Below are 27,808 nucleotides of genomic sequence, written 5' to 3' on the forward strand. Positions count from 1 at the left end.
GAATTAAACTTTTTAATAAAGAACAGAAATGGAGTTTTCTGTGGTTTTAAGTAATTTTGGCTTGTTTCTTTATTCTATTTGTTGGTAATTTAATTATCTCATATTTAGCAAATACTTGTTGAGAGCCCAGTACAGGTCAGGCACTGTACTAAGTCGGTGTGCGTGCAGTACATCAGTTCTCGTGATCCGCTGTTCCCAGGGGAACCTAGGAAGAGTGAGTCCCCCTCGAATAGCTGATAATCCCAGCAGGAGGGATGAGACAGAAGTACCGCCCGGGTCACCAGTAACCTCCCTCCCCCTCCTCTCTCCTTTGGTCTCATTTGCCTGGCACCTTCATTTTCCTGAATGGTGAAACTAAGAAAGTAGATTTCCGTGCAAGAGGCCAGCTAAAGAGGTGGTGGCACACCACACGTCATCCTGGTACCAGGAACGGAAGAGAACCTTTGAGAGGGGTGAGTTGGGCAGACACTGCTGACACGGATAATTTTTAGGTGGAGAATAGATTGCCATATACTTTCAGGCCCTTGGACTATATGAGCAAAGATTTTTAAATCCCCAGGCTGAGAGTACTGGAGTCCCCAGAGCATTCATGGGCTTGGGCTGCCCTTTAAGCAGTTACTAGTTTAAAAGCACCTTGAATAACACTGAGATCATCATCATCAAATTGCCACCCAACAAGCCTAGCTTCTTGCAAGAAAGTTAACTTAGATAACACATGGCCAAGTTTTCTGACTAATGCTGCATCAGGCAAAAATCTTTTAGTACTGAAGTCAAAAAACACTAATTGCTTAAGATTTTCAAATATGCCCATGAAGGTAAGCCATCCATCACTGCTCACACAATTTCCTGCCAAATCCAGCTGCTGGAAGTTTTTCAGAGGGTTCTTTTCAAAAAATGCACCTGGTAAAAAATAGAAATTAGTATGTTAGTTGGAAGCAAAACAATGTATTAAAGAGAAATGGCCATGTTTGGACCAGTGCTTTGCTTTAGGAATTCTCTAAAGACAGGGCAGTGATTGTGAATCTGGCCCATTGTATTTGCAAATTATTCCCAAAGTGTAAGGGAATCCGATAAATAGTAATTAGCATTTAATTAATCAGTATAATTAATGTAATTATAATTGATTTAATTTGTAATATTTAAAATGATAATATAATTTATAATATATAGTTGGTTTAATTAGTATAATTCCTTTATATTAGCAAACCATTATAAATAAGTTATATATATTTTTCCCTTTTTCTGATTCTTCCAGGAAATGGAAGATTGCTTAAAAATTGAGGCGAGAGATGCTATTAAATTGTCAGTACTTATTTTCAAAACTGGAGTCAAACTCCCAGCAATCGTAGGTCATTTCCTCCCCTGAGAAGCAAACACTACCTGTTATTTCTTGGGTATGGAATGCCCCTCACTGTAAACCTGAGTAAGTAAGCCGCCTTCAGTATCTCAAGATTTGGGTTTGGGAGGGTGGTTGTTTTTAACCCTCCCGAGACTCTTCAAGAACTTCCTCCGCTCCTTACAGAACAGGGCCCTCTACCTCCTACAAAGGGGAGGTAGGTGTTCTAGCCATGACCATGAAGTCAAAGATGGCTCGCTAAGGAACAGAGGAATACAAAGGGTAGGTCTCGGGTGTGAGACCACGCAGAGCAACGCCTCCTGCGTGCCTGCTCGCTCCCGGACTGTTGGAGGACAGGGAAATAAGCTCTCTCCTCTGTAAGCCCTGCTGGAGTGGGTCTCCTTACACCAGCCTCGCCTGTGCCCGCCTAACTCATTCGCAGGGCTTCACTGTCCCCTCCATTTCTCCCTCCCATGAAGAGCCCTTAGGCCTATAGGGAGAGAGCCTTCTGCCTGCTCTTTCTTTCCTGCTGCTGCCTTTTTCACGTGCTTCCCAGTGTGGCAAGGACGCAGTCAAAATGCTGGTTGTCAGTTAGTGTCTGTTAGTCGCCCCAGAGAGCAACTGCTTTTCTCCTCCTTGACTAGCAGACCAGACTTCACCACCTAAAAGGAACTTAAAAAAGAATTTAAACCCATTCCGCCCTCCGAGGGCGAGCTGTTTATTCAGGCCGTCTACCGAGGTTTCAGCAGGGATCAGTAGGAGCGCCTGGATGGCCGTTAGAGTGAGCAAGCACAGGGCCGAGAGCAAGCACCGCGGCCGCCCCCGAGCAGAAACGTGCATTCCGCTCATTTAATCTGCAGTGCTTTTGTCATCACCATGAGCAGGCTGGTCCTGAGAGAGAAGGGATCTGACATTTAGAGCTGTGGGCTGTACGTGGGCTATGGAGAATGGAAGTGGCTTGATCCGAATTCCAGGCAGAATCTCAGATGCTCTGGGTAGGAGGATTCTGATCTTTGAAGGGTTCCTGCATCCTCAACAAAATTCTAGTGTTGCCAGAGCTCTTACCAGTTTTTCATTCAGCAAACATTGCTCAGTGCCTACTATGTACCACAGATTGTTCTGGGGGCTGGGACAGATGTAGTCCCTGTCTTCTTGGGCTTACAACATACTGTGAAAACATGCATTATAAATTAGGTGGGTACTAGGTGCTGCGGTAGGCAGGGTGCCCTGAGAGCACACAAAGGCAATAAGCCTTCCAGCCCCACTTTGTTTCCAGAACAACGGCATTGGGCTTACATGCTCCAGGAGGAAAACTGAAGGATACTTCTCCAGACAAATGGAACTGCCTCTAGGAGAAGGCGTCCAAAGGAAGAGCCATTTTTCTTTCCTATCACCCACAGCGAAGCCAACCTGTTGAAAATTCACCCCCTCCCTCAGGCACAGAGCTTCTGTCAGCTTGAATCTCACTATAAAACGTCAAGAGAAGCCCGGCCAGCGTGGCTCAGTGGTTGAGCATCGACCTATGATCCAGGAGATCGCAGTTCGGTTCCCTGTCAGGGCACATGCCCGGGTTGTGGGCTTGATCCCCGGCGGGGGGAGGAGGGAGGTGAGAGATGCGGCCGATCAATGACTCTCTCTCATCATTGATATTTCTATCTCTCCCTTTCTATCTCTCCCTCTCCCTTTCTCTCTCTGAAATCAATAAAAATATTAAAATAAAATGTCAAGAGAACAACACAGGAACACCAGACCTTTGAGAACAGCCTCCAACAAGGAAGGTGGACTAAAAGCCAAACAACTCCCAAGAGATGAGGTAAAATAGGGAACAGGAAAAACAAACTTCAAAACTTTTAGGGGCGCTAAAAAAGTACTGTATCTACCCAACAAAAATACCTACAACTGGAGAAGAAGAAAGAGCTCTTGGAAAATAAAATGTGATATCAGGATTCATATGGCGAAATGACTGGGTCCAGGACTTAACCAAAGAGCTTCTAGGACGTGAGTGGACCTTGCAATGGTGCTTCTGTGGAGAACAAACTGGATCATGGAGTTCAGATGTGATGGCTCTTTTTTTGAGAAGAGGCTGGATAATAAAGTTCAGCCTCAAACATTTAAATGGAAAGATGCCATTTAAAAAAGGGTTTTGTTATATCAGGTAAAATAGATCCCTGAATTAGTAACAATTTCTTTCTGGTAGTCCCAGATTGCTGATGGACTAGAAACAAAATTTTGTGAGTCATAATTTTTAAAAATGGCAGTTGAAAGCTCTAAGATCGAATGCAATCCCTGAGGAAGAAGAGCAGAGAGCCTAGGACCAAGGTCTAATTGGGAGCAGTTACTTTTTTTTTAAGCCTCACCAAAGGATATTTTTTCCATTACTTTTTCAGAGAGAGAGAGAGAAACATGGATGTGAGAGAGACACAACTGGTTGCCTCCCAAATGTGCCCCGACCAGGAACAGGGATCTGGCCTGCGACCAATATACGTGCCCTTGACCGGAATTAAACCCGCGATCCTTCAGTCCAAGGGCCGATGCTCTAACCACTGAGCCAAACTGGCCAGGGGTCATTGGGAGCATTTAATATCTGGGTAGAGGAACTGCCATTGCAAAGGAGACTTGAGAAGTAGCTAAGGTGGCGTGGAAGTCAAGAGAACGTTTTGAAATCGAGGGGAATGCTCAGTGTCAACTTCTACAGAGGGATCAAGTAATTTAAACACTTTTGAAAAGTGTCCAGTACATTTTAATCACCCCCATAAAAGAAACCCAGTAGTCATTAGCAGTCATTCCAATCCCCCCACACACACACCACCCCCCCAGACACTGGCAACCATGAATCTACATTCTGTCACTATAAATTTGCCTATTTTGGACATTTCATATAAGTAGAATTATACAACGTGGTCCTTTGTGACTAGTTTCTTTCACTTAGTATGATATTTTCGAGGTTCATCCATGTTGTAACATGTTCCAATACTCCATTCCTTTCTATGGCTGAATAATATTCTATTGTGTAGATATACCACATTTTGTTTATCCGTTCATTAGTGGGGATATTTAAGGTTATTTATACTATATATATGGCATATATAGTGTGTATATATATTTCTATATGTAACTATCTAAATTGAGCTAAACATGAGATGAGTTCATACTGCTGTCTGCAATTCTAATTTATTACCATGAATCGTTGAAGCTTCCTCCTGCTGTAAGTCCCTGCCCCAACACTGAGGGACCTGCTTCCACCGCCTGCCATCTATGTACTTGACTGTTCAATTGCAGTGTAAATTGCAGCAGTATCAGAATTGTTCACCTGCACCCCAGTTGGGTATAACTATCGAATCAGCGCTTCTGTACAGTTTATTTTGCCTTTAGTTTTACTTATTGTTTCCAAAGTCCTTTAGGTCCATTTCCTGACCCCTCACTCCCTGCAGTGAAATTGCTTCACAGTTCGTAATATGGTTAGATTGTTTCGCGCTCTGCATTTTGTTCTTGGGTTTCCCAGTCCTAAATAATTTTTTTTTCAGTTTGAACTTTACTCTGTGCTGCAAAGTTCTATGGGTTTCGACAAATGCATAGTGTCATGTATGCACAGTTACAGTATCGTACAGAATAGTTCCCCGGCCGAAAAAATCCCCTGAGCTGCATCTGTTTGACCCCGCCTCCTCCTCGCCTCCCGAGCCCCACACAACTACGGAGCTTTTTACTCTCTCAGTTTTGCCTTTTCCAGAATGTCATATAAATGAAAGCATACATTCTGTAGCCTTTTAGGACTTGCTTTTTTCACTTAGCCACATGTATTTCAGTTTCTCCTATGCCTCTTCAGGGCTTGATAGCTCGTTTCTTTCTCCACTGAATGATGTCCTGCTGTATGGTGCACCACAGCGTGCTCATCCATTCGCCTGCTGGAGGACATAATCGCTTCCAGTTTGGGGCAATATTCAGTAAAACTGTGACGAACATGTGCTTGACTTTTATCTATTTTGTTACTCTTTTTAAAGAACCAATTTTAAGCTTGACTAATCTTTATTCTTGTTTTCTGTTTCATTGCTTTATACAGGCAGGCCTCGGAGATGTTGCGGATGTGGTTCCAGACGACCGCAATAAAGCGAGTTGTGACCTTTTTGCTGGTGGAAGGTGTTGCCTTCAATTTGTAAAAACGCAACATCTGTGGAGCACAGTAAAGCGAAGCGCAATAAAATGAGGTACGCCTGTACTTTTATGTATATTAGCTTGTGGTTTACTCTGTTGTTTTTCTGGCTTCTTAACTTAGACACATTAATTTTCAACCTTTCATCTTTAACATAAGTATTTAAGGTTATGAGAATTTTATTCAAGCCCTGCTTTTGCTGCATGCCACAAGTTTTGATATATAGTGTTTGGTTTTAATATTTTTATTGAAATTTGTCACTATGAACTTGTAGTGTATCTATCTGCCAAATTGTGTGATTTTCCCCCAGTAGCTTGAGTGTAGGTACAGAAAAAGTGGAAAGTTAGCGCCAATCCAGGCTTGGAGTTTTCCTAGGAAAGCACATCCCAACCACTGTATCTAATTTCATACCTCACATCCACATCTCATGTTCTCGCTGCATCTCATTAGGTAGTCTTTCTTTAATTAGAGACTGCCTCTCATTACACTTTCTTCATTTCACTGCGGCATCCATTACACATATCCCTCACTCAGTGTCACTGCCTAAATTGACTGCTGACCCTTGGGCCAGGAGAGCCTCATGGGGGACTGGAGGAGGCGGAGGTGGGAAGAGGGTACAGCCATTAACAGGCAGCTGGAGCCCGGAGTGGCAGAAATGGTCAGGCATGTCTCTGAGAATGTGGAAGGGCCAACGTTGAATTTAATTAATCTGCCATTCAGAACTACCATGTAATCCCAACAATGATCCACAAGCGCTCAGTAAGTGTGCTACATCCATAATTATACTGGGGGCTTCCTGTTATGCTTATTTTTCTCATTTACATATGGAGGCAATAAGGCACTAGGCAATTAAAGTCGAATTACCGTTACCACCTAGCTCACTTCTTATTTCATTAAACACACCATCTCCCTCTCTAGTCATACAGGCCAGCCTCGGAAGGAGGCAGATTAGGCAGCTACCTGCTTAAAGATTTGGAAGATGCTAAAAGGTCTCTACCTAAAAATGCCTCCGTCACCTGTAATGCTAATTCTACACACTACCCACTGGTCTCTTTGAAAAGATACACCCTTTCCAGCTCCCTTAAGGTATGAGGTTACCTGAGAGGGGCTATTTAATAGCTAACTAATGAGTCTGTCACAGAAGCCACCTGCCTCCACTATCACCCAGAATAGAGGAGGGGCCTAAAGAATGACACCCAGGATGATATGATTTGATGGGTTAAGGGAGTAGGTAGAGGAGATGGAAGTGTAGTTAGGAATTAAGGGAAGGAAAATCCAAAACTTGAAGCAACTTTAGGGAGGGCAAAATGCTTGGGCAGCGTGAAGGACTTGGAGACACACACATTTCTAAGAGAGAAGGTTTTAGAAAGAGGAGCAGGTGGGGAGTTAGTGTTTAAAGGGTGCAGGGTTTTATTCAGAAAAGATGAAAAGTTCTGGAGATGGATGGTGATGTTGGTTGCACAAGAATGTGAATGTAGTTAATGCCAGTGAACCGTACACTGAACATATGTTCACTGCAAATAGACTCTGACCATCCATGGGGGACTGAAGGAGGCAGGCGAGGCTGTTCTCACTAATCCTTTGCTTTAGATAGTATGATAGCCTCCAAGACAGCTCCAGTGATCCTCACCTCCTAGAATTCACTCCCCTACACTGTCCCCTCCACACTGGCTAGAGCGAACCTGGGTAATTAATAGGATGCAACAGAAATGACCTTTCCAAGACTAGATCATAAAAGACGTTGCAGCTTCCAACTGGTTCTCTCTTGGATCTCTTGCCCTGGGGGCAGAGCCGCCATGTTGTGAGGACACTCAAGCAGCCTATAGAGAGGTCCAGGGGTGGGCAACTGATGCCTGCAGTCGGCAGCCAGCAGTAACCTGCCAACCAAGTGAGGAGCCAGCTGCCCAGGAAGCAGATCCTCCAGCAGACCCAGCCGACATCTGGATGTCAACTTCACGACAGAGCCTAAGCCAGAACCACCCAGCTAAGCTGCACCCAAACTTACAGGAACTGTGAAATAATGTCTATAGTTGTCTTAAGCCACTAGGTTTTAGGGTAATCTGTTAACACAGAGCTTAATACCTAATACAGATAGCACAAGGATCCCTCATCAGCTGCCTGAGGCTGGTGGTGTCTTCAGTCATTTTTATATCTCTCCTTGTTCCTGGGATTCTATTCTGTGACCTCATGTAGATTAAGTCGCACTTACCTTTATATGTTTTGAATACCCAACAGGTGACTTAAAAAGTTTTCCCAAGGTTACAGGGGCATTGCTGAATTTCAGACAGTTAAGGCTATTGAGAGCAATTTCCACATAATGCACCTTGTCAAATAGTGTAACTGGTTTTCCTTTAATACTAGGTGAAATGCTTAAAAACCTGAAGGCAGGCCAGTGTTTTAAATCGTTTTACTCCTTAACATATATCAGCTCTCTTTAAATATATTTGTATAAAAAAAGAGGAAGCAAATAAAGTCATGAAAGAAAGAAAGGGAGGGAGAGAGGGAGGGAGGGAGGGAGGGAGGGAGGGAGGGAGGGAGGGAGGGAGGGAGGGAGGGGGAAGTCAACTTAAGAACTTTGTTAGGATCAACCTCTTTTCTCCTGGCTCTGTGAATGTACCTACCTAGAATTCCAATCTCTGCATCTGTGAGTCTCCAGTTTTTCAGCCCAAGTTTGACGAGTTGTGGGGCCCCCTCCAGTTGCCCCAACAGCCTGGTCAGACTGCCTCGTACATCACTGCCCCAGGGCAGCATCAGCACAGTGAGCTTTTCCAAGATGCGCAGCCTGTCAACTGGAAGAACCAGAGATGGTTCAGGAACTGGATCCGTCTCGAAACTGATGAAGGACAAAGGACTATGGGAGGAGAGTGGTCTGCTCAACGTGCAGTGAGAATTGACTGGTTTTCTTGTTAGTGTTTTATGGGAAGTGCTGAAGGATATACAAACACAGCAGGATGGTGTAACGAAACTGTGCGTACTGACAAGCAGCTTTCAACAAACACCAAAACCATGGACAGTCCTGCTTCATCCTCATCAAGCTCCTACCCTTCCGTATTATTTTGAAGCAAGTCTCAGACAGTAAGTACCAGGTTTTTTGTTTGTTTGTTTTTTAAACATAATCACAGTATTGTTATCACATCTTTAAAATCTTATTACTAACTACTTAAGCAAATTTGTCTTAAACATCACCTACTCCCAGACACTAGCTCCCTAGAAGGAGGCAAGCCTAGGAGCGTGCCTCAGGTGCAATGAGCAGGCAAAAACTGGTTATTCAGAAGCCAAGGGCCCGTGTTCCTTAAGGACCGTTTAAGAAAGGGCTGCATGACTTCCTTAAGGTGCATCTAATAAGGCCAAGTGGTCACTCTTACTCAGTTCACGGAGAGCTTCGCTTCCATCCTCTTGCAGGTGATTTTCAGATAAATCCAGAATGCTCAGTTTGGCCAAATTGTGAAGATTCTGAGCTGGAAAAAAAAATTTAATCCAAAATAGGAAGACTATCAGGGAACTATATATGCATTTTAAAAATATTCCTACAAGAATTCTGAGCCCTTGCCTTCTTTATTGATAGTAGATGAATCATTATTTGACCTGATTAATTATTCCCAAAAGTCTCTGGATAGTTTTACCCCAACTCCCAGGACTGTGACCAAATGGACAGATACTTCGTCACCCCGAGTTCTGACTAATAGACATCAGCTCAGGTAAAGCCCAGAGCGGCATGGAATGCAGCCATCAAGTCACCCTGGGAAAGTCACTCCATTTCTCGGAGCTTCCATGTCTTCATCTTTGGAATGAGGAAGATGAACTAGGTTAATCGTGAGGTTGCTTCCAATTCTTTAATGCTCTTATCGTGCAGGAGAAACGAACAATAACTGATGGGAAGAGCTGTTCCTTGTGCACCTCAGTTTAGATGATTTTGTTAATGTTATAGGTGTGATGTTAATAATAAAAATTTAATAAGAACATTAGTCATAAAATGCCATCACTCTAGCTAAGACGTAATCTCAGTAATTCTTACAGACTCCCAGCAGTTTTATATTCTGTTTTTAAAAGGGTTATGCCATTTCCCTCCAAAATCTAAATTTAAAAAACATCCAAATTGAACATAATCTAGTTTATCCACTAATATGCAAAGAGTTTTTCACACTTGGTATGCACACTCTTTGGGAACTCAAAAAACTCAATTCCAATATTAATGCATATTAACTCTATCTTAACAGAGCAATGGGTAAGAATTGGAAAGCCTGTGAACCTTTAAGGAAATCCCTCTGTCTGCTTCTCAATCATTTATTTATCCATTCATGCAAATGTTTAGTAAGCTGTTATTATATCACAGGACATGTGCCAAGTATCAAGCACCTACTTCTTATTTTTCCCCTCTTCACCTTCTCTTAATATTATAACATCTTCAATTAGTCTCTATTATCCATCTATAATCCATTTTCATTCTCATCGTGGAGAAAATAATTAAAAACAGACTAGATATTACCTAGAAGTCTTAATTATCTTTTCCAGTTTCTCTAGAAGTTGAGTTTCTGCTTGAGACACTTAACATGCATTAATTACTGGGAAAGGATCACATGCTCTCTTACACTGTTCTCGGTCAATGCAGGCAACGGTTACCTAGGGTTTTCACAGCCTTTGTTGACAGGCAGCAGGAGACTAATTGGATTTCTTCAAGGTCACAGGGTTCAGCTGACAAAGACTTTACTATATAATCTATTCCCTCCCCAATGTCAGACAAGTGGGTCAAACGAAGTAAACACATTTTCTTCAGGTGTGTCAGACCTTCAGCTGCGAAAAGATGGAAAGGAAATGCATTAGGATACCAAGTTCAAGTTCATTTTATTTAACCATAGGTTAATGGGCCGAAGAGAAGGCAAAGAACAACTGCACAGAGCCCTGTCATGCTCTTTCTGTAGAGACCTGGAGCTATAAAAAGCCAGAGAGTAGATTTTCTTTCAACTATCATTTTCCAGTCTCCTGGACCACATAGTCACTTATGTGGAGGCCATTCTCTTAGTAGCATGAGAAAAACTGTAGTAAATGTGTAGTATTTTAATGGATATCAGTGTGCACTTTTACCATAACTTTTTTCATAGAACTAAGTCTTCTGAGTGAGCACTGTCTCTTTAAACCCTTCAAAAATCTTAGACGGGGTGGAGGCTGAATTCCGAGGGGCAACGTGGGACTTGAGTTCCTTGGTGTGTTTCTAATGCAACTCTTCACAGCCTCAAAAGAGCCCTGCTTGTGATTGCACGATACGGGGCCTGCCTGGTGCTTTACAATGAAGACCGCGTCCAATGCAGCGCGCTTCACCGGGAGAAAGATTTATCTTATATCAATAGTACAATTGAAAACATTCTAAGATATTCCTTGGGTTGATTAGGCATGCCTTTGTGTTATTAAAATAGTTCTTTGTCTTGATGGTACTCTAACCTAGAGGGAAGAAATGTGCTGTTTTAATAATAGCTACCTTGCAGAGCTTTAGGAAGATTGCAGATAATGTATGTAATGTGTTTAGTATGGTGCCTGGCACATAGAAAGTGAGTATTAATTGTTGTCTTGGGAGGAGTAGACATAGCATAGAGGTTGTGAACGTGAGCTTTGTAGTCAGTTTGACTCCTGAATCCCGTACTTAATAGCTGTGTAAATTTGGGCAAGATATTCAACCTTTTAGCTGTGGTTTTAGGAGTAATTATACCTATGCACTAGGACTGTTGTGAGGATCCGATGAGAAGTATGTCAAAGCGCCTGGTATAGTGTCTAACCTATTGCACAGTAACTCTTTGATGAATGGTCAATTTAGACTTGTTTATTCAAGCCCAGACTTTGATTCCTTAATAATAGAACCAGACTGTCTCAGGTAGGTGTTTCTGCACCCTTTCTACTAACTGGTGAGAAGTTGGGCAAGTCAATAAACTGTTCTAGGTTCCAGCAGCAGTAAAATGAAAGAGTTAGACTCGATGCTCTCAGGCTCCTTTGAGCTCTGATATTCTGAGTAACCCATAGGCACACAGTAAATGTTTGCCAAACACTGAATTAATTTGATGATTCTCATGTAGGTTATATGGTGAAAAAATGGTCAGTCATGTTTTAATTATAGGGTAGGGTTTTCTTTAGGCAAACAGAATGACAAGGAACAGGGCTGAAGAGTATTTAACTGAGGTCTCAAACAGGAGGAAAATAAAGCCAATAAAATAAAGAAAAAAATTCGTGCCCCCAAGAAAGCTGTTGAAAAATAGCTTCAATAAGGAAACCTGCTTGTCCCAGGAGGCAGATCACACACTTTGCTTGTGTCTTTGAAGTTTTCTTCAACCACATTCCTTCCTGTGTTCCATTCCATTTTCGAGGTTTAATTTAATTGTAAAACCACCATGTAAACCTTTAGATATTGTTTATATGCTTTAAATACAAATATAGACAATAATTTATGAAGCTTTACTTAATTATGAAACCACAGTTTAAACATTTACATTGTTTCTATGCCTTAAATACGAGCAGCGTCAATCAGCCAGGGAGATAAAACGTGTCGCGACTTATGGTCTCCAAAGGGTTACAATAGAGTGGCCTCGGTTTGCGCAAAACCCTGCGGAAGACCAAAGATCAGAAGAGGCTGGGAGAGACATGCCTGGGAAAACCAGTGTAGCCTCGAAGACAGGGGGGCACCCTTGCCTTGAATAGATACGGCCTCTGCCCATGAGCCTTGAGTTAGCTGTTCTTATTATCAAATGTATATTAATTTAAAAATTAGAGAGAAAAATCTAACCTAGTTTTATAGCATCTTCCTCATTCATCTTAATGTTGTCCAGTACAAGCTTCATAAGGTTCTTCAAATTACCCAAGCTGTCAGTCAGACCACCTGCCAAAAGAAAAGAAATTGGACTGTGCTCAGCTGTCATTTACTAAATTTCTATGACCAATGAAAAGACTTTAGTTGTCACCACGGGCAAGAAATGCTCATGAAATTGACACAAAAATGTGTGGCTTTTGGTCAGAAATGGCATCTTCCTTAGCTAAAAGTGTGTTCTCTGAATATAATGGAATCAGACTGGAGAACAATAACGGAAAGATAAGAGGGAAATCTGTAAACGCTTGGAAATTAAGCAACACACTTCTAAATGAGCATGAACCAAATAGGAAGTCTCATGGGAAGTTAGATAATATTTTGAAAAATACAGGAATAAAAATATCAAAATCTACAATTAACATATTACTTAGAGGGACATTTATAGTATTTAATGCTTATATTAGAAATAAGGAGCCCAGCCAGGCATGGCTCAGTGGTTGAGCATCGACCTAGGATCCAGGAGATCAGGGTTCGATTCCCGGTCAGGCCACATGCCCGGGCTGCGGGCTGCAGCCGATCAATGACTCTCTCATCATTGATGTTTCTAGCTCTCTCTCCCTCTCCTTTCCTCTCTCTGAAATCAATAAAGATATATTAAAAAAAAAAAAAAAGAAAAAGAAATAAGGAAAGGTCTCAAATCAATAACTTAAACTTGCTACTTAAGAAACTATAGAAAGAATAGCAAAATAATCCCAATGCAAGAAGAAGGGAAAACTTAATAAAGATCAGGGCAGCCCGGCCAGGCGTGGCTCAGTCGTTGAGCATTGACCTAGGATCCAGGCGATTGGGGTTCGATTCCCGGCCAGGGCACATGCCCGGGTTTCAGGCTCGATCAATGACTCTCTCATCATTGATGTTTCTATCTCTCTCTCCCTCTCCTTTCCTCTCTCTGAAATCAATAAAGATATATAAAAAATAAATAAATAAAATAAAGATCAGGGCAAAAATCAATAAAAATTGCAAACAGATAAACAGGAGAGAAAAATCAGTGAAAAAAATTTGAAAAGATCAATAAAATTGATAAATTACTGGCAAGACTGACAAAAAAGAGGAAAAACAAATTGCCAATATCAGAAGTGAAAGAGAGGATACACGAAGACTGCAGATGATGAGAGAAAATAATATAAACAAATCTACACACATAAATTTGACTACATAGATAAAATTGCCCAATTTCTTGAAAACCACAAACTACGAAAACTCACCCAGCGTGACATAGGTAACCCGAATAGTCCTATAAAACGATTAAGAAAATTGAATTGTAGTCCTAGCCGGCGTGGCCCGAGGGCCGCTGCCCTAAGCGCCGAGGCAGACCGGCTGGGGCTCACCTACACGCCTTCCCGTGCTGTTAGACAGATGGACAGACGGGTGCCTCCATGTGATGGAACCCTGGTCAGGAGTAAAAGGAGATGAACTACAGGATTCTGGAGAGACTTGCAGGGCCAAGTGAAAACCAACCTTCGGCATAAAGGTCAGCGAAGTGCATTTCAGCCGTACGAAAGAATAAGCACTGATACAAACCCAACTGTCACAAAGGGCCAGGGAGATAATGTTAGAATTACGAGAAGCAGAGCGCTTGGGCTCTGTGCCCAGCTGAAGGCTTTGTGTCTTGTCCAAAGAGCATAGGAGCAGATCATGAGGCTCTAATAAATTGTTACCAAATGAGGACATGGGCCCTCAGTTGTCAAATCGACAATATTATTTTATGTCTTTATTGATTTCAGAGAGGAAGTAAGAGGGAAAAAGAGTTGAAACATCAATGATGAGAGAGTCATTGATTTGCTGCCTCCTGCACGCCCCCTGCTGGGGATGGAGCCTGCAACCAGGGCCTGTGCCCTGACCAGGAATCAAACCGTGACCTCCTGGATCATAGGTCGATGCTCAACTGCTGAGCCACACCGGCCCTGCCAAATTGACAATTTTTTTTTTTTTAAATATATCTTTATTGATTTCAGAGAGAGGAAAGGAGGGGGAGAGAGACAGATAGATCAAGCCCACAACCCGGGCATTTGCTCTGACCGGGAATCAAACCCCGATCGCCTGGATCCTAGGTTGACGCTCAACCCCTGAGCCATACCCGGCCGGGCCAAATTGACAGTTTTTAAGAGAAATGAAAAACTTGTATTTTCACATGATATCTCCCAATTTCAAAAAGCTGGCAACTCCTTTAGGAAGAAGAGTCATGGCTAGGGGATGAGGAGGAGAAGGAGACTTTTCACTGTAGATTGTTTTATAACTTGGACCTGTGAATATATTACTCAAAAATATATATTTTAAAAATTAAGAACAAAATATTGGCAAACGTTAAAAAGAGAACACTCTGCAGGCCAGTTCAGCACACAGGCGACCAGTGTGCAGGATCCTTACAAAGGAACAGCCACGAAGAGGAGATAGTGAGCTTCCTGACACAGACAGTAGTCTAATAAAGTCCGGGTGACTCTCTAGAATCATATAGAAAGGATTCCTGCACTGAGTAGGAGGTTGCAAAAATTATCTGTACAAAAGATTCTAGATTCTTAAATCAAAGCAAATTTCCTCTGCTGGTGACACGTGCGGCAGAGCACAGTGGGAAATCACAGACAAGCAGGGCGAGGCTCCTGCCCGCCACAGCTTCACACCACACAGCAGCCCCTGCTGCTGGCAACCGGGTGATCTACAGGGGTAGGGCAGACACTCATCTTTAGTGTTATTTTGAATTTGGGGAACACTCCCCTTTACCCAAAAAGATTGCCCCTGCATGTGTGTGCCTGAAGCCTGAAATTCATGTTAAAATCTTTTTTCAAAATGAACAATACTTGGGGTGGAGATGTGCAATTTCCTAGATGAGAATCTAGTAACACAGTTAGCCACTAGCTCCTGCAGGTGATTACTTTACAGGCTGGATTTCCTCCCAGACATGAAAGGGGGAGGGGAGCCACCGGCAGGGAAGCAGTGGATGGTGGGTTGGAGATGGAGATGAGAAAGGGGAGAGTTCACTACAGAAAAACTTAACCACTGGGGAGGGGGCAGTCCAGGAGGTTTACAGTTGACAGTACATGAAACACAGATTACGTACACACAAACACACAAACCCACACTTTGCTCTATAAACTCTATAGCGATTCAGTCAAACTGTATAACTTCAGCTCTGGAAACCCTCCCTAGTGCCTCCCAATCTGACAGCCTTCCCCCCACATGAATCCCCCTCCAGCCCTCCCACCTCTCTTCCAAATCCTGACACCTGGTAGAAACTATTAGAAAATTTAAAGCAAAACAATATGATATCTAATATTTCCACGGTACTTAGCCAGGTTCGATTATAGCTTCAGCTGCTGAGGATTACAATACCCGGCAGCCGTTGGGTCTGCAGGTTGTGGATACTCAAGGTCTTCAGGTTTGTCACGGATGTGATGTGCTGCTCGTCTTCTGCGGTGAGGGGACTGGCTTCCACCACGAGGGAATGAATGTTCTTGCAGGTGTTGAGCACCAAACTGAGGCTTCCAGCCACGCCGGCACACCTCTTAATGTGCAGTCGGAGGCTTGTGGCCGAGCTGAATATCTTCCCCAGGTATTTGATATCTTGCTTATTCAACCTGCTGAAGTCCCGGAGTGTGACCTCCAGAGTCTTGAACTCCTGCTTCCAGTTGAAGAACAAAGACACAGCCCTGCTGGGAATGTAGGTTCCAGAGGACTCTTCCTTGTGGGTCCTGCTCTTGTCCTCTGTGGTCTCGTCGCACGAAGCTGTGGCTCCCCCATAGAAGTCCAGTTTAATGAAGTCCAGGGCACTTGCACAATTAGGCAGGTGTTCAAAGAAGTCAGATAAGTAATCAGGGATGTTCTCTGAGTTGATATATAAGCTTTTACCACGAAAGAACGCCTCAAACTCTTCACTCAGGTCTGCCTCGGATATACTCTCGTGAAATAAGTTGATGCCGCACTCTGTGAAGGAACTGATGTTTATGGCTTTCAGGATTTCTTGCACAGTAGTGCTTTTCACATTTTGCATAGATTCCTGCCTCCAGAGAGGCCTCTTGCGGACGGGAAACTCGAGGAGGCTGCCGTGTTGCCGCACTGCTGTGAGGTGTTTCAGGACAGTCCTGGTGGCCTCTGCAGATGACCCGCACGTGTACAGGAGCAGGTTGCTATACTTGGATGTAATGTCTGAAATGGAAGCTATTTTCTGCAAATGACTGTTTCCCTTGGTCACCTCCTTTGGCTCCTGAGAGGCCAGCAAACCGCTGAGTCTGCGCCCCGCTACGTACTCCTGGAATGACTTATGAAAGAATTTGTACTTGGGCTTGAACCGTTGAGCTGTGTATTTGCACAGGAGGCCAGTGGTCAGTAGGACATGCTCGTTCACACTGGACACGTCCTTTGGTTCGAAATCAAACCTGTGGTTGAACACGCCCTCCAGAGCCAGGTCTCCACAGTGCTCCAGGCTCCGGGTGAGGTCACTTGCAGCCACCCCTTTATGTCTGTGCTCGTTTTTCTGTATCAGCAGGTCATAGAAGGTACAGAACAGCGTTGTTTGTGTGTGAGAGTGGAACTCACTTTCCCCCATCTGGATCGCACAAGTGATGACCACAAAGAGCGGGGTCTTCATCAGATTCTTCAAGCACCTGGATTTCTGAATCTGGAGCACCAAGCTTTCGGCAGTCTCCTTGACCAGCACTTCGCGGATGAGGGCCTGGGCGCTCTCCTCCGTCATGTCCCCCACCTCGGCAGTCAGGGCCCCGAACTGCCTGATGTGCCTCAGGCACTCAGTCGTGGTGGTGACCATGACCATATTCTTGAAGCGGTGGTTTTCCTTTATCAGGGCTTCGATTTCTGGGCAGTTCTGGGCCTTGAATTCATTGTAGCCATCGAGGAGAAAGAGGACCCTCTGCCTTAGCTTCAGCAGCATGGCCATGAAAGTCGGCTTTCTGATCGTGTCAGGTACATCCAGGAGTTGATCACACAGGGTTTCAAAGAGTCCACCCTGGGCCCTGCTCAGGCGGAGAAAGAAGACTAATTTGAACTTGGTCAGAGCCCCACAACTTCCTGAGGCCCAGAGCATGGCAATTCGCTGTAGCAGAGTGGACTTCCCTTTGCCCGACTCCCCCTCAATGATGCAGGGGCTCTGGAGAGTGTCCAGCAGGCTGCCCAGGGTCAGCTGCTCCAGGCGGTGATGGCGTTGGTCCTTCCTCCACAGGACAGGTTCTGTGAAGGTGCTTTTCAAGTTAAAAATAATGTCAATGTCTTCACCCAGGGGATAGAAGTTCAGAAAAGGTGGGGAATGGTATAAGTCTTTTAGGTTCTGAGCCAAGTCTTCTAGGTCCTCTTCTGACAGCTGATGAAAAAGGCCTGTGAGAGAAGACGTGAGATTAAGGAGGACCCAGTTCTGTCTCCCCAGAGCCTAGGGCTTAGGAGAGTGAAGGGGGAGTGAGGCTGAGAATCTTCCATTGGTGATTTTAATTTCCTTCCCCAGTTCTCAGCTGGCACAAGGGGCTCCAAATATTCACTCCTGCTTTTCCCTGTCACCTTTTACCCTTCCTCCCCTTTTGCCTTCTGTCTCCTTTCCACCATCAAATCTCATAGCAGCGGATGGGAAATGGGAGGAGCCGGTGTTTGGGTTTTTAAAAGTGCATGAGAATAGTGAGAAGATGGCTGAGAATGATGGTGAGGGGTCACTTTCAGCAGATCAAGCCTTAACCTTGATTAAAATCTGTCATGAGCCTGGCTGGCGTGGCTCAGTAGTTGTGAACGTTGACCTGGGAACCAGGAGATCATGGTTCGATTCCGTGTCTGGGCACATGCCCGGGTTTAGGGATCAATCTCCAGTAGGGGGCGTGCAGGAGGCAGCCGATCAATGACTCTCTCATCATTGATGTTTCTCTCTCTCCCTTGCTTTTCCTCTCTCTGAAATCAATAAAAACATATATATTTTTTAAATCTGTCATGAAATAATTTATCAGTTTATTGAAATAAAAAACTAAATATTTCATGAAAAGCAGAATCATGCTTCTTTAGTCAGCCAGGTTCTCGTGGAGCAGGTAGCTGGGCCACTCATCAGACTAAGGAACTTAAGAACCACGACTGCATGGACTTCTTAGTGCCTTCATTGTCCAGTCTGATTTTGAAGTGAGGCTGAGTCATCTATTTCCTGGCCCTGGAGTTACCAATATGCTTCACCATCAAGCGATCTAATGGGAGCGTTTTCTGAGAGGGCCTGAGCTTTTCCTTACCATGGACAAAGTCCACCACCCGCGGATATGAAGAGGGAGGAGAGCAGAGGCTCTGTCATGGGGATTGTGGATCTTCACCATGGTTTAGTCTATTTGTGGAACAGATACAAAGCAAATTGATACTTACTTTGTCCATTCAGGTCCTGAAACAGAGGATAGTTGCACTTCTCAAGGGATTTAAGAAAAAGATTACAGGCTTCTGAACCCTTCTTCAGAATCATGTGAACGATCCCTCTCGCAGCATCCTGCTCGACCTTCTCGGAGCAAATGATGTTTACTTCTTCAAAATTCAGAATATTCCACACAAAGAGCTCATCCGCAAGTTGCTTTGTAACAGTCATTCCCAGCCTTTGAATGAGGGCTTGACTGTTCTCCTTAATGAAATTCACTGAGGAGGTGGGGAAATATATACACATTTATTCATTTATATAAAATATGAATGTCATGTTGCCAGAGCATTAGGGTCATGACCTTTTTTCCTTTAGACCCATCTTGAGTTACGGAAATGGCACATGCTTGTATTCCCGGCCCTCAGGAAAAGCCCTGCAAAGCCTCTTATCCCCAACCCCTTGGTGAGCAAGACGGTTTTTCTTTGGTAATAAAGTGAGGTGAACGATCCTATTCCCTAACATAAGAGGGTCCCAGTGAAGTCATAGTGGGCTTCAGAGTGGTGAGACTGGCCTAGGCTCTGCCGGTCGCTACCATCTGTGTAACCTCGGCAAGGTGCTAAACCTCTTTGAGTCTATTTCAGTGCTGTGCTGTTTAGTGTTGAACACACTGGCTTTCTGGGGTAAAGGCCCTAATTCGTAGCACTCAGCAATCTCTGTGTTATAAATATTCCCACCCTGGTCGATTTCAGGCTAATGTATGTCAACTGGGTAACAAAAGTCATGAAAATTCAACAAGGAGGTCTCACAAAACAGTAAGAACCAGCTCCAGTACACCACTGGTTCCTTATCTCTGCAATGGTGTTGAGAACAGTTTTTAACTTACAAAAATGCTAGAATTCATGTATAGTATCTCATACAAAGTAATAGCTCAATACATATTAGCCACTATTTTTAGGCATTATTCAGCGGTCATCACTCAAAGGAGCAGCATATTTTATCTGCCATAGAATTTGGTCTTTTCAGGAGAGTAGCACTGCAGGAAAGTTTCTGTATCCAAAGTAAACACTTAGCCTCTTGTAGTCCCCCGGGAAGCTATGTCATTTCTGTGTATAGCTCTCCAAGCTCTAACTCTCAAACGCAGACCACGCTGCACCCAGGCAGTCCATGACAGCTCAGTGAAATGTCTCCCTGGCTTTTCATTCTTCGACTAATTGTACTAGTTTTCTTCCTGGGCTAGGCTGCTTTTGGTTTTCAAATCTTTCTTGACTCATCCAGGTAGATATGCTCTTCCCAAAGGACCTGGGGCCTCTCTGGTCCAGAATGCACCACCAGGCACTCCGACCCTGAGGATCCCAGCCCAACCCACCTTTCTCTCAGTCACAAATCTCTCCTACTAACCACATTCCTGTTTACATGTCCTGTTCATGAGTCTCCTCTCTCTCCCCTGGGGTCTTACCTGTTCTCTGGCTTCTACATCCTCTGTAGAGAAATAATCTCTAAGTCTGGATCTAGTCACAATCTTCATTTTACAGCTGAAGAAATGTTGCCTCGAAAGGCCTGGAGACCTCCGCAAGGTTACAAGACTAGCCTTTTTGATGCTACCTTTCTTCAGTTGTAAAATTAAGACATTGACTTTATTTAAAAGACTCATGAAAAAGATTGAATGAAGTCACATACATTAAAATGTTTTAAAGTTTGAAAAGTGTACTGCTATGTAACTGGAAGATGTTCTTATTACTAACCATGGTATACCTTGATGTGTGGACTACCATACTCCTCTCTTAACAAGTAGTTACGTGAAAACAATGCCACTTATTCACTCGTTCTTTCTTTCATTCATTCAGTTTTCATTCTTATCAGAATGTCTCTTTGTCTAGACCAGCACTGTACAGCAGAATTTTCTGAGATGATAAACATGTTCTATATTTCTGCTGTCCAATAGCATAGCCATTAGCCACATGGCTATTGAGCACATGAACTGTAGACAGTGTGCCTGTGCAACTGAATTTTAAATTTTATTTAATTTTTATTTATTTAAATTCACATTTAAATAGACACATGGCTAGTGGCCACTACATTGGTAGCATTGGTAGCCAGTAATCAAAGTGCAAAGAGTTACATTTTGGTTGCCATTTAGATCTATACCGTGTTTCTTCACAATTCACTTGTTAGGAAAAAATTTCTGCTGTTGGGCTGGGAGGCTATGCTAATAGGTGATGGCAGGGGACCAGTATTTTAAAATATACACGTGATTACTGTTTGTGTAAGTCCTATCCCATCTGTGGTTCTGCCTTTTATCATGGGATGCCATGTTTATAACTGAATTCTCAAAACCACAGAAGAATATTTACTGGGAATTCCACATATAACTGGTCAGGGGAAGGCATGAATTGATTTTCCAGTCAAAATCATCAGCTCTGGTAGCACACTATATAACCAGATTTTATTCCTAGTATACTTACTTGTCCTGAATAAAAGCTTTCCCCCCTCCTATAGCTCAGTGGATGTTATTATTTCCAAGTGGACGGGTCAAAGATGGTCCCGGTGTTGGCTGCTTCTTTCGGTAAAAATGCTCCTCATTCTGTGAAATTAACAAAACAGAATCAGAAGCTACTGGGCAGCGGCCACGGTCACTTTCGTACTCATTCCTTTCATTTCCACACCCAGTAAGGACACACTATGCATAATGTTCAGCGCCTGATGCTATTTTTTCATTTACTATAGTTTTGAGACCTTTCCATATTAGTTAAGTATTAAACTGCCTCATTTTAAAAATCAACCTCATTAAGGCAGATGACAGAGGCAAAAAAAAAATTATGAAAAAAGTATAGGAGTCTACAAATTACTTCTTAAATGTTTAAAATTTTACTCTACTTTCAGAAAGTCTGAAACTGAAATTTGTAGACCACACATTATGTATTGTAAAAGATGATACAGAATTCCAATCAAAGAACCCATACTCAGAGGAAAGACTGAAATAAAAATACTGTATTACCAAGGTAATATAAATATTTTTAAGCTTAAAAAAACCTGTTCAGTGTCATTTTTTTTAAATTTTCACCCTAGGACATGCTTTAATTGATTTTAGAGAGAGGGGAAGGGATAGGAAGAGAAATATATGTGTGTGTGTGTGTGTGTGTGTGTGTGTGTGTGTGTGGAGAGAGAGAGAGAGAGAGAGAGAGACAGCAATGTGAGACAGAAACGTCAATCAGTTGCCTCCTACACGCACCCCAACCAGGGATCGAGCCCACAACCTGGGTATGTGCCCTGACCGGGCTTCAAACTGGTGACCCTCGGTGCACAGGATGACTCTCAACCAACTGAGCCACACCGGCCAGGGCCAGAGTTTCAATTTTGCAAGAAGCAAAAGTTCTGGATATTGATTGTACAACAAAATAATGTGAGTATACGTAACACTACTGAAATGTACACTTAAAAATAGTTAAGAAGGTAAATTTTATGTTACCTAAATTTTACAATTTAAAAAATTGTTAATGCCTGGTTTTCTTTTATGATCATTACTATTATTAATTTTGTTATATGATTATTATTGAAAATAATGTTGTATAAAGGAGGGAAGTGTTTGAAATGATTTTCCTAAATGTCAAATATGCTAGGTACACCCAGCCAAGATACAAATCGTCATGCTCTTAAGGCCACCTTTTCATCACTGGAAAAGTAAATAGGATCAAACTGGAACTTCCTCTTAGATGGCTACTGGATGGGGCACCGAGGAACTGGGTCCCAGCGCATCTTCCTGAGGGGCCAGAGAATCTGAGGCTTTCAGAGGTAAGAGGAACAAAAGCTGTCAAAGGAAGAAAGAACATCTTCTAGGGAAGTTTTTCTTTTTTTGAATTTTTATTGAATTTATTGGGGTGGCATTGGTTAATAAAATCCTATAGGTTTCATGTGTACAACTCTATAACACATCACCTGTGTATTGTATTGTGTGTTCACCACCCAAAGTCAAGACCCCTTCCCTCACCATTTATCCCCCCTTTACCCTTTCTGCCTACCCCCACATGGGCAGTTTTTCAAACTGGTCAACTCAGCAGGTCATGAAATCAATTTAAGTGGGTTATAATTACTATGTTTAAAGAAATTAAATAGAACTAAAACTATTGGAATGCACTATATATTTTTTTTTCATAAAAGTTTTGTTTCAATTGTTTGTATATCCTAGTGATGTAAATGTATTTATTATGGGTTAAGGTCAATAAAAGTTTGAAGGTCAGTGTTCTAGGGTAACCCCCACAGAGGGATATTTAATTCTCCCTGGAAGAGGTGGCTTTCAGCTTGTTCTCAAAGGAAATGGAAGTTCGCCAGGCAGTAAAGGGGAAAGGTTATTTCTAGGCAGAGAACACAGCATAGGGCAGGAGCCATGGGGAAAGAGCCTGAAAGCCAGGATTGGGACCGCCCAGGAGTGTAAGCAAGGGCCTATTTTGGTGTCAGGATTGAGTTCAAATGTCAGCTCTACCATTGGCAAGCTGGGAACTTTGACTGACACACAGAAAATACTCAGTAAATAGCAGCTACTATAATTTTCCCCCTTCCTTTCCACTCCCCCAGAAAAGGGATGTCTGAGAGGCATTGGACCTCCACCAACTGGGTCAGAGTTTAAGAGAGAACAGAGAAAAGAGGAAGAAGATAGAGGAAGGATCTAAGAAGTTCCTGATACTCACTTTTGAACAGAGTAGTCTCTGGCCATGACTTGGCCATGTAGTCACTTTGTCCGCTAAAATAATCAATTAAAATTGCTACATGGACCATCAGGCAGGAATCTCGGCTGATTCTGAACATGCCAGTAATTCATATTCAATTTGGATACTGGTAGTATTCTTCCTACCCACAGAGAGAAGGTCTGTCACCAGATCAGAGAACCAAGTCAAAGGTAATTAACTATTCATTATCCTTGAGAATAAAATCAACCCATAATCTGAAGCTCAGGTAGTCTACTCTCAGGTACCCACTGTCATAAAGGACAGGGTGCGACGAGTTTGCTGCCCAGGATGGGGCCATGGCTCTGAACATTTCCCACCTTCTTAAGCAAGCTGTTCAGTAAGTAATTGAATTGCACTGAAGAAGTCGTCTTCCTACATTTGTACTTTGGAAAATAATATTTAGAACTACAGTAATTCTAAAAAATGGACATTTTATTCTAAATGTTTACATGAGTTCCTTAGAGAACTTAAGTTCCTTAGGAGCCATATAGCCCGCATCTATGGATTCACCCTACAACTTAGGGATGAAATGAGGGAAAAGTCATATATAATGGGATCAGAGAGGCAGCACCCAGAAGCGGCAAGTATGTGTGAGCATTGACATTGCAGTCCTGAATTCAAATCCTCACTCCGCAGTTTATTAAATGGGTACCCTTCCCTCACTGACTCTTTCTTTCTTTTAATGTTTTTATTGATTTTTGGAGAGAGAAGAAGGGAGAGGGATAGAGAGATAGAAACATCAACGAGAGAGAAACATCATTGATCGGCTGCCTCCTGCATGTCCCCACTGGGGATGGAGCCAGCAACCTGGACATGTGCCCTGACCGGGAATCGAACCACCAACCCCTTGGTTCCTGGGTCAACGCTCAACCACAGAGCCACTCCTGCTGAGCCTGAGTCTTGTTTTCTTCATCTGAAACACTGACATGAATAGTACTCATCTCCTAGGACTGTTGTGAAGATTAAATGGGAAAGTGATTGGGACAGAGATGGCCAGTGGATGCTATCGGTATTCCTTTCTAATAAGAAAGCTCAAGACCAGAATGTTCTTAGATCTCCAATAGGCTCCAGAAATCTCACATATTATTGTTAACATTAGTGTTGTGGGTGGCATTGTGGTCCTGTTGAAGCCCTAACCCCTCAGGACATGACTGTATGTGGAGATGGGGCCTTTAAAGAAGTAATTAGGTTTAAATGAGGCTGTTAGGCTGGGCCCTCATCCAATCTGACTGGTGTCCTTAACAAGACAGTGAGATTAGTGCACAGAGACCCCAGAGATGCAAGCTCAGAGGAGAGACAGTGAGAAAGCAGACATCTGCAAGCCAAGGAGAGCAGCCTCAGGAGAAACCAAACCTGTGGAAGCTTTTATCTTAGACTTCTAGCCTGCGGAACTGTGAGAAAATAACTTTCTGTTGGTCAAGCCACTAGTCTGTAGCATTTTGTTACGGCAGCCCGAGCAGACCAGTACAAAGTATTATAGAAGTGGGCTGAACTGGTAAGAGAACAATGAGAGGAGACGGATTCCATCCCACTTCTGTAGACCTGAAACGTGTCAGGTAATCACCGCATCTTCCACCCCTCTAAGCCACGGCTATAAGGATTAATTGAGATAAAGTATGTAAAGACCCCATTATCAATAGGTGTCCGTCACTTCTCTCTAGATCAGTTATTTTCAACCTTTTTCATCTCATGGCACACATAAACTAATTACTAAAATTCTGCAGCACACCAAAAGATATATTTTTTGCTGATATGACCAAAAGATAGGTATAATTTTGATTTACAAAATTACCTACCCTTTTTTGCTCCAAAAGTGTTTTTTTCAAAAATCAGGTGCCTATACTTGTATATAAGGATTTCTGGTACCAAGAATCAACGAGCCCTGGCCAGGTGGCTCAGTTGGTTAGAGCATCATCCCAAATACACCAAGGTTGAGGGTTTAACCCCGGGTCAGGGCACATACAATGAATCAACCAAGAAATGCATAAATAAGTGGAACAACAAATCAATGTTTCTCTCTCTATCCTTTCCTCTCTCTAAAATCAATTTTTAAAAAATGAACTAATCAGACACAACCTTATTATGCAACTTGACCAATAAGATGCAACTCTATTATATGACCTATATATTTAAAGTTGAAGACAGGGCATTCACACCGGACAGCTATTGTTGTGTTGGCTGTTGTCATTTTTTTACTTGACAATCTAAGGGCAAAGAGGTCAGTGCCCCTGGCTAAATAGTCAGGTATCACATGTTTTAAAAGTTCTTGTGGCTCACCAGTTGAAAGTTGCTGCTCTAGAATCAGGTTTCTCACCAGTAGTGCAGGGGATTGGATGGACTCAGTAGTCCCCCCAGGTCTTTTCAGCTCACCTTCTGTGATTCTAACAACAGTTTTAGAAACAAAAGTAGGTTTCCTTCCTATAAGCCCAAAAAGTATTTTCAAAGTTCTTTCCCTCACTTTATCTCATAGTAAACACAAATGCATCCTTCTGACTTCATGTACATTTACACATCAATTCCAAGGAACCTAATGAAACCCCACCAGCCCAGACTAACCACCCCTAAAAGTTCCCCTGCAGGCAAATCCAGCCACAAAAACCCACAGTCTTCAGTGTTAAGACTTTTATACCCCAGGCACAAGTTTAAATAAATGTAAACTGAAATTTTAATATTTGGTTCCAAAACCCATTTAAAATCTCATTCTCTCTCCGCGCATTACCTGGCTGAACAATCCAGTTGCCCTGTTCTTGGTGGATCAAATGCTTTTAAAATAAAGTTTCTTTTCATTTGCTTTCTGTTTCACAGTGTGAGGCCTGGTGTCCTGTAGCTCTGAGGTCTCTTCTGTTGCCGGGGATTGTACAGGCAAACACTGACAAGTTCTCATTTCCCCGCCCCCCCAAAGCATAGTAAGAATGGCTTGGAAACAAGTATTACTGTTCAGAAAGGGAAGATGAGTGTTAAGTAGCCAAAGAAGTGAAACTTGAGGCTTAAAGATGCAAAAGCTAGAAATTTACATTCGAAAGGAATTACTCATTTGTTCATGACATTTATGTCCTATTGCTGTTGGCTTATTCTATAGCTTAAAATGAAGCAGTGTGTTTTGAACAGTTAATTTGAGTTAATTTTTATGGAAGAGAGAGAGAAACAGAGTTCGAGAATGAGCCGGCTTGGCTGGTTAAAGCACATTGCTGCTGCAGTCAAAGTCACACTTACCACCTTGTACCTTGGATCCCAGCAGACTTCTAGCAAGTGCATACTCTCTGTCGCCAGGGTCCCGGGCAAGGTTAGCACAGAACAAATGGATCACCACTGTCGGTCCACTCCACTGGTGATGCACAGAGCATTTTCCCAAACACAAAGAGCCACAGCCTCCCACTGGCACACACACATTCAAAGCTTGAGCTCACAAATTCCAGGAGGCCAGTTTACCCTAAGCTCTGGAAATGGAGAAATCTCCTGGCACTTCTCTTGAGAATGACGTTCTTGCATATTCTTTCCCCTATCATTGCACAAATGACCACAGGCTTTTTTATGTTACTTAACTTCTTATTTCAAAAAGGGCGTTCTGACATTAACCTATCTGACACAGAGGAAGTTTTCCCTTAAATAAATTTCTGCATTTTTAGGTTTTCTATGGGAATAACAGCAGTGTTTCTCAACTTGCGAGGTGCACTTCTGTGAAGTCCAGTCAAGGGCTGTGTTATCAGCCGGATTTTTAAAACTTTAGTGGGACCTACATGTAAATGTACAGTCACAGAGAAAAAACTGTAAAGATAGGTACCAAAATATTAACGGTGCTGATTTCTGCAAGTAGGATTATGGGTAACTTTGTTTTCTTCTTTTGCTTATCTGATAGTCTAATTTTCTATTACAAACACCTATTACTTTTGTAATAACAAATGATATAATACAGGATAAAAGGGGAAAACGTCAAAATGTGGTTGTAGTGGGCCACCCAATATATCAGGTCTTAAACCCTAGAACCTGTAAATGTAGTATCTTTGTAGATGTGGTTAAACCAAGGATCTTGAGTTGGGGAGGTAATTCTGGATTATCTGGGTGAGCCCTAAACGCAATCACAAGTGTCCTGACAATTCTGAGTTTTTATTGTATAAACTGCCTGTTAAAAGTTGTTTTGCCTCTTCTCTTGTAAATCAACTTTATTGAATTATAATTTATACACATGAACATACACCTATTTAAAGTTGTACAGTTGGATGAGTTTTGATAAAGACCATTCAAAACATAACATAGAACATTTCCATGGCCCTAAAACATTCCCTCAAACTTATTGTAGGCAATTTCTCTGGTGCAGACAACCACTAATCTGCTTTTAAAAAATGTTTTTATTGATTTCAGACAGAGGAAGGGAGAGGGAGAGGGAAACATCTGTGTTAGAGAGAAACATGGATCACTGCCTCCTGCACGCCCCCTACTGGAGATC

At 42.7% G+C, this 27,808-nt stretch overlaps 1 protein-coding gene across 1 annotated transcript; it reads right to left on the reverse strand.

Annotated features, from left to right (window-relative positions):
• NLRC4 (NLR family CARD domain containing 4) lies at nucleotides 1–26,843 on the reverse strand. The gene is made up of 9 exons (XM_081156257.1): nucleotides 26,578–26,843; nucleotides 21,106–21,224; nucleotides 18,661–18,921; nucleotides 15,658–17,652; nucleotides 12,250–12,342; nucleotides 10,104–10,274; nucleotides 8,849–8,941; nucleotides 8,105–8,272; nucleotides 1–900 (listed from the first exon to the last, which is right to left on the reverse strand). Coding segments are annotated over exons 2-9 (3,075 nt in total). The 5' UTR covers nucleotides 21,107–21,224; nucleotides 26,578–26,843; the 3' UTR covers nucleotides 1–607.
• Nucleotides 26,844–27,808: the final 965 nt, after the last annotated feature.

Source organism: Miniopterus schreibersii, assembly GCF_964146895.1.
Source record: "Miniopterus schreibersii genome assembly, chromosome: 13".
Lineage (NCBI taxonomy): Eukaryota > Metazoa > Chordata > Mammalia > Chiroptera > Miniopteridae > Miniopterus > Miniopterus schreibersii.

What these genes read in the sequence shown, in the direction of transcription:
- NLRC4 (XM_081156257.1), bottom strand. An exon ending in GCAGACCCAACGGCTGCCGG is followed by an intron (nt 12,343 to 15,657) that starts GTATTGTAATCC and finishes TTCTTTTGGCAG; the next exon opens with GTGGTCTGACTGACAGCTTG. An exon ending in CGAAGCTCTCCGTGAACTGA is followed by an intron (nt 8,273 to 8,848) that starts GTAAGAGTGACC and finishes TGGTTCTTCCAG; the next exon opens with TTGACAGGCTGCGCATCTTG.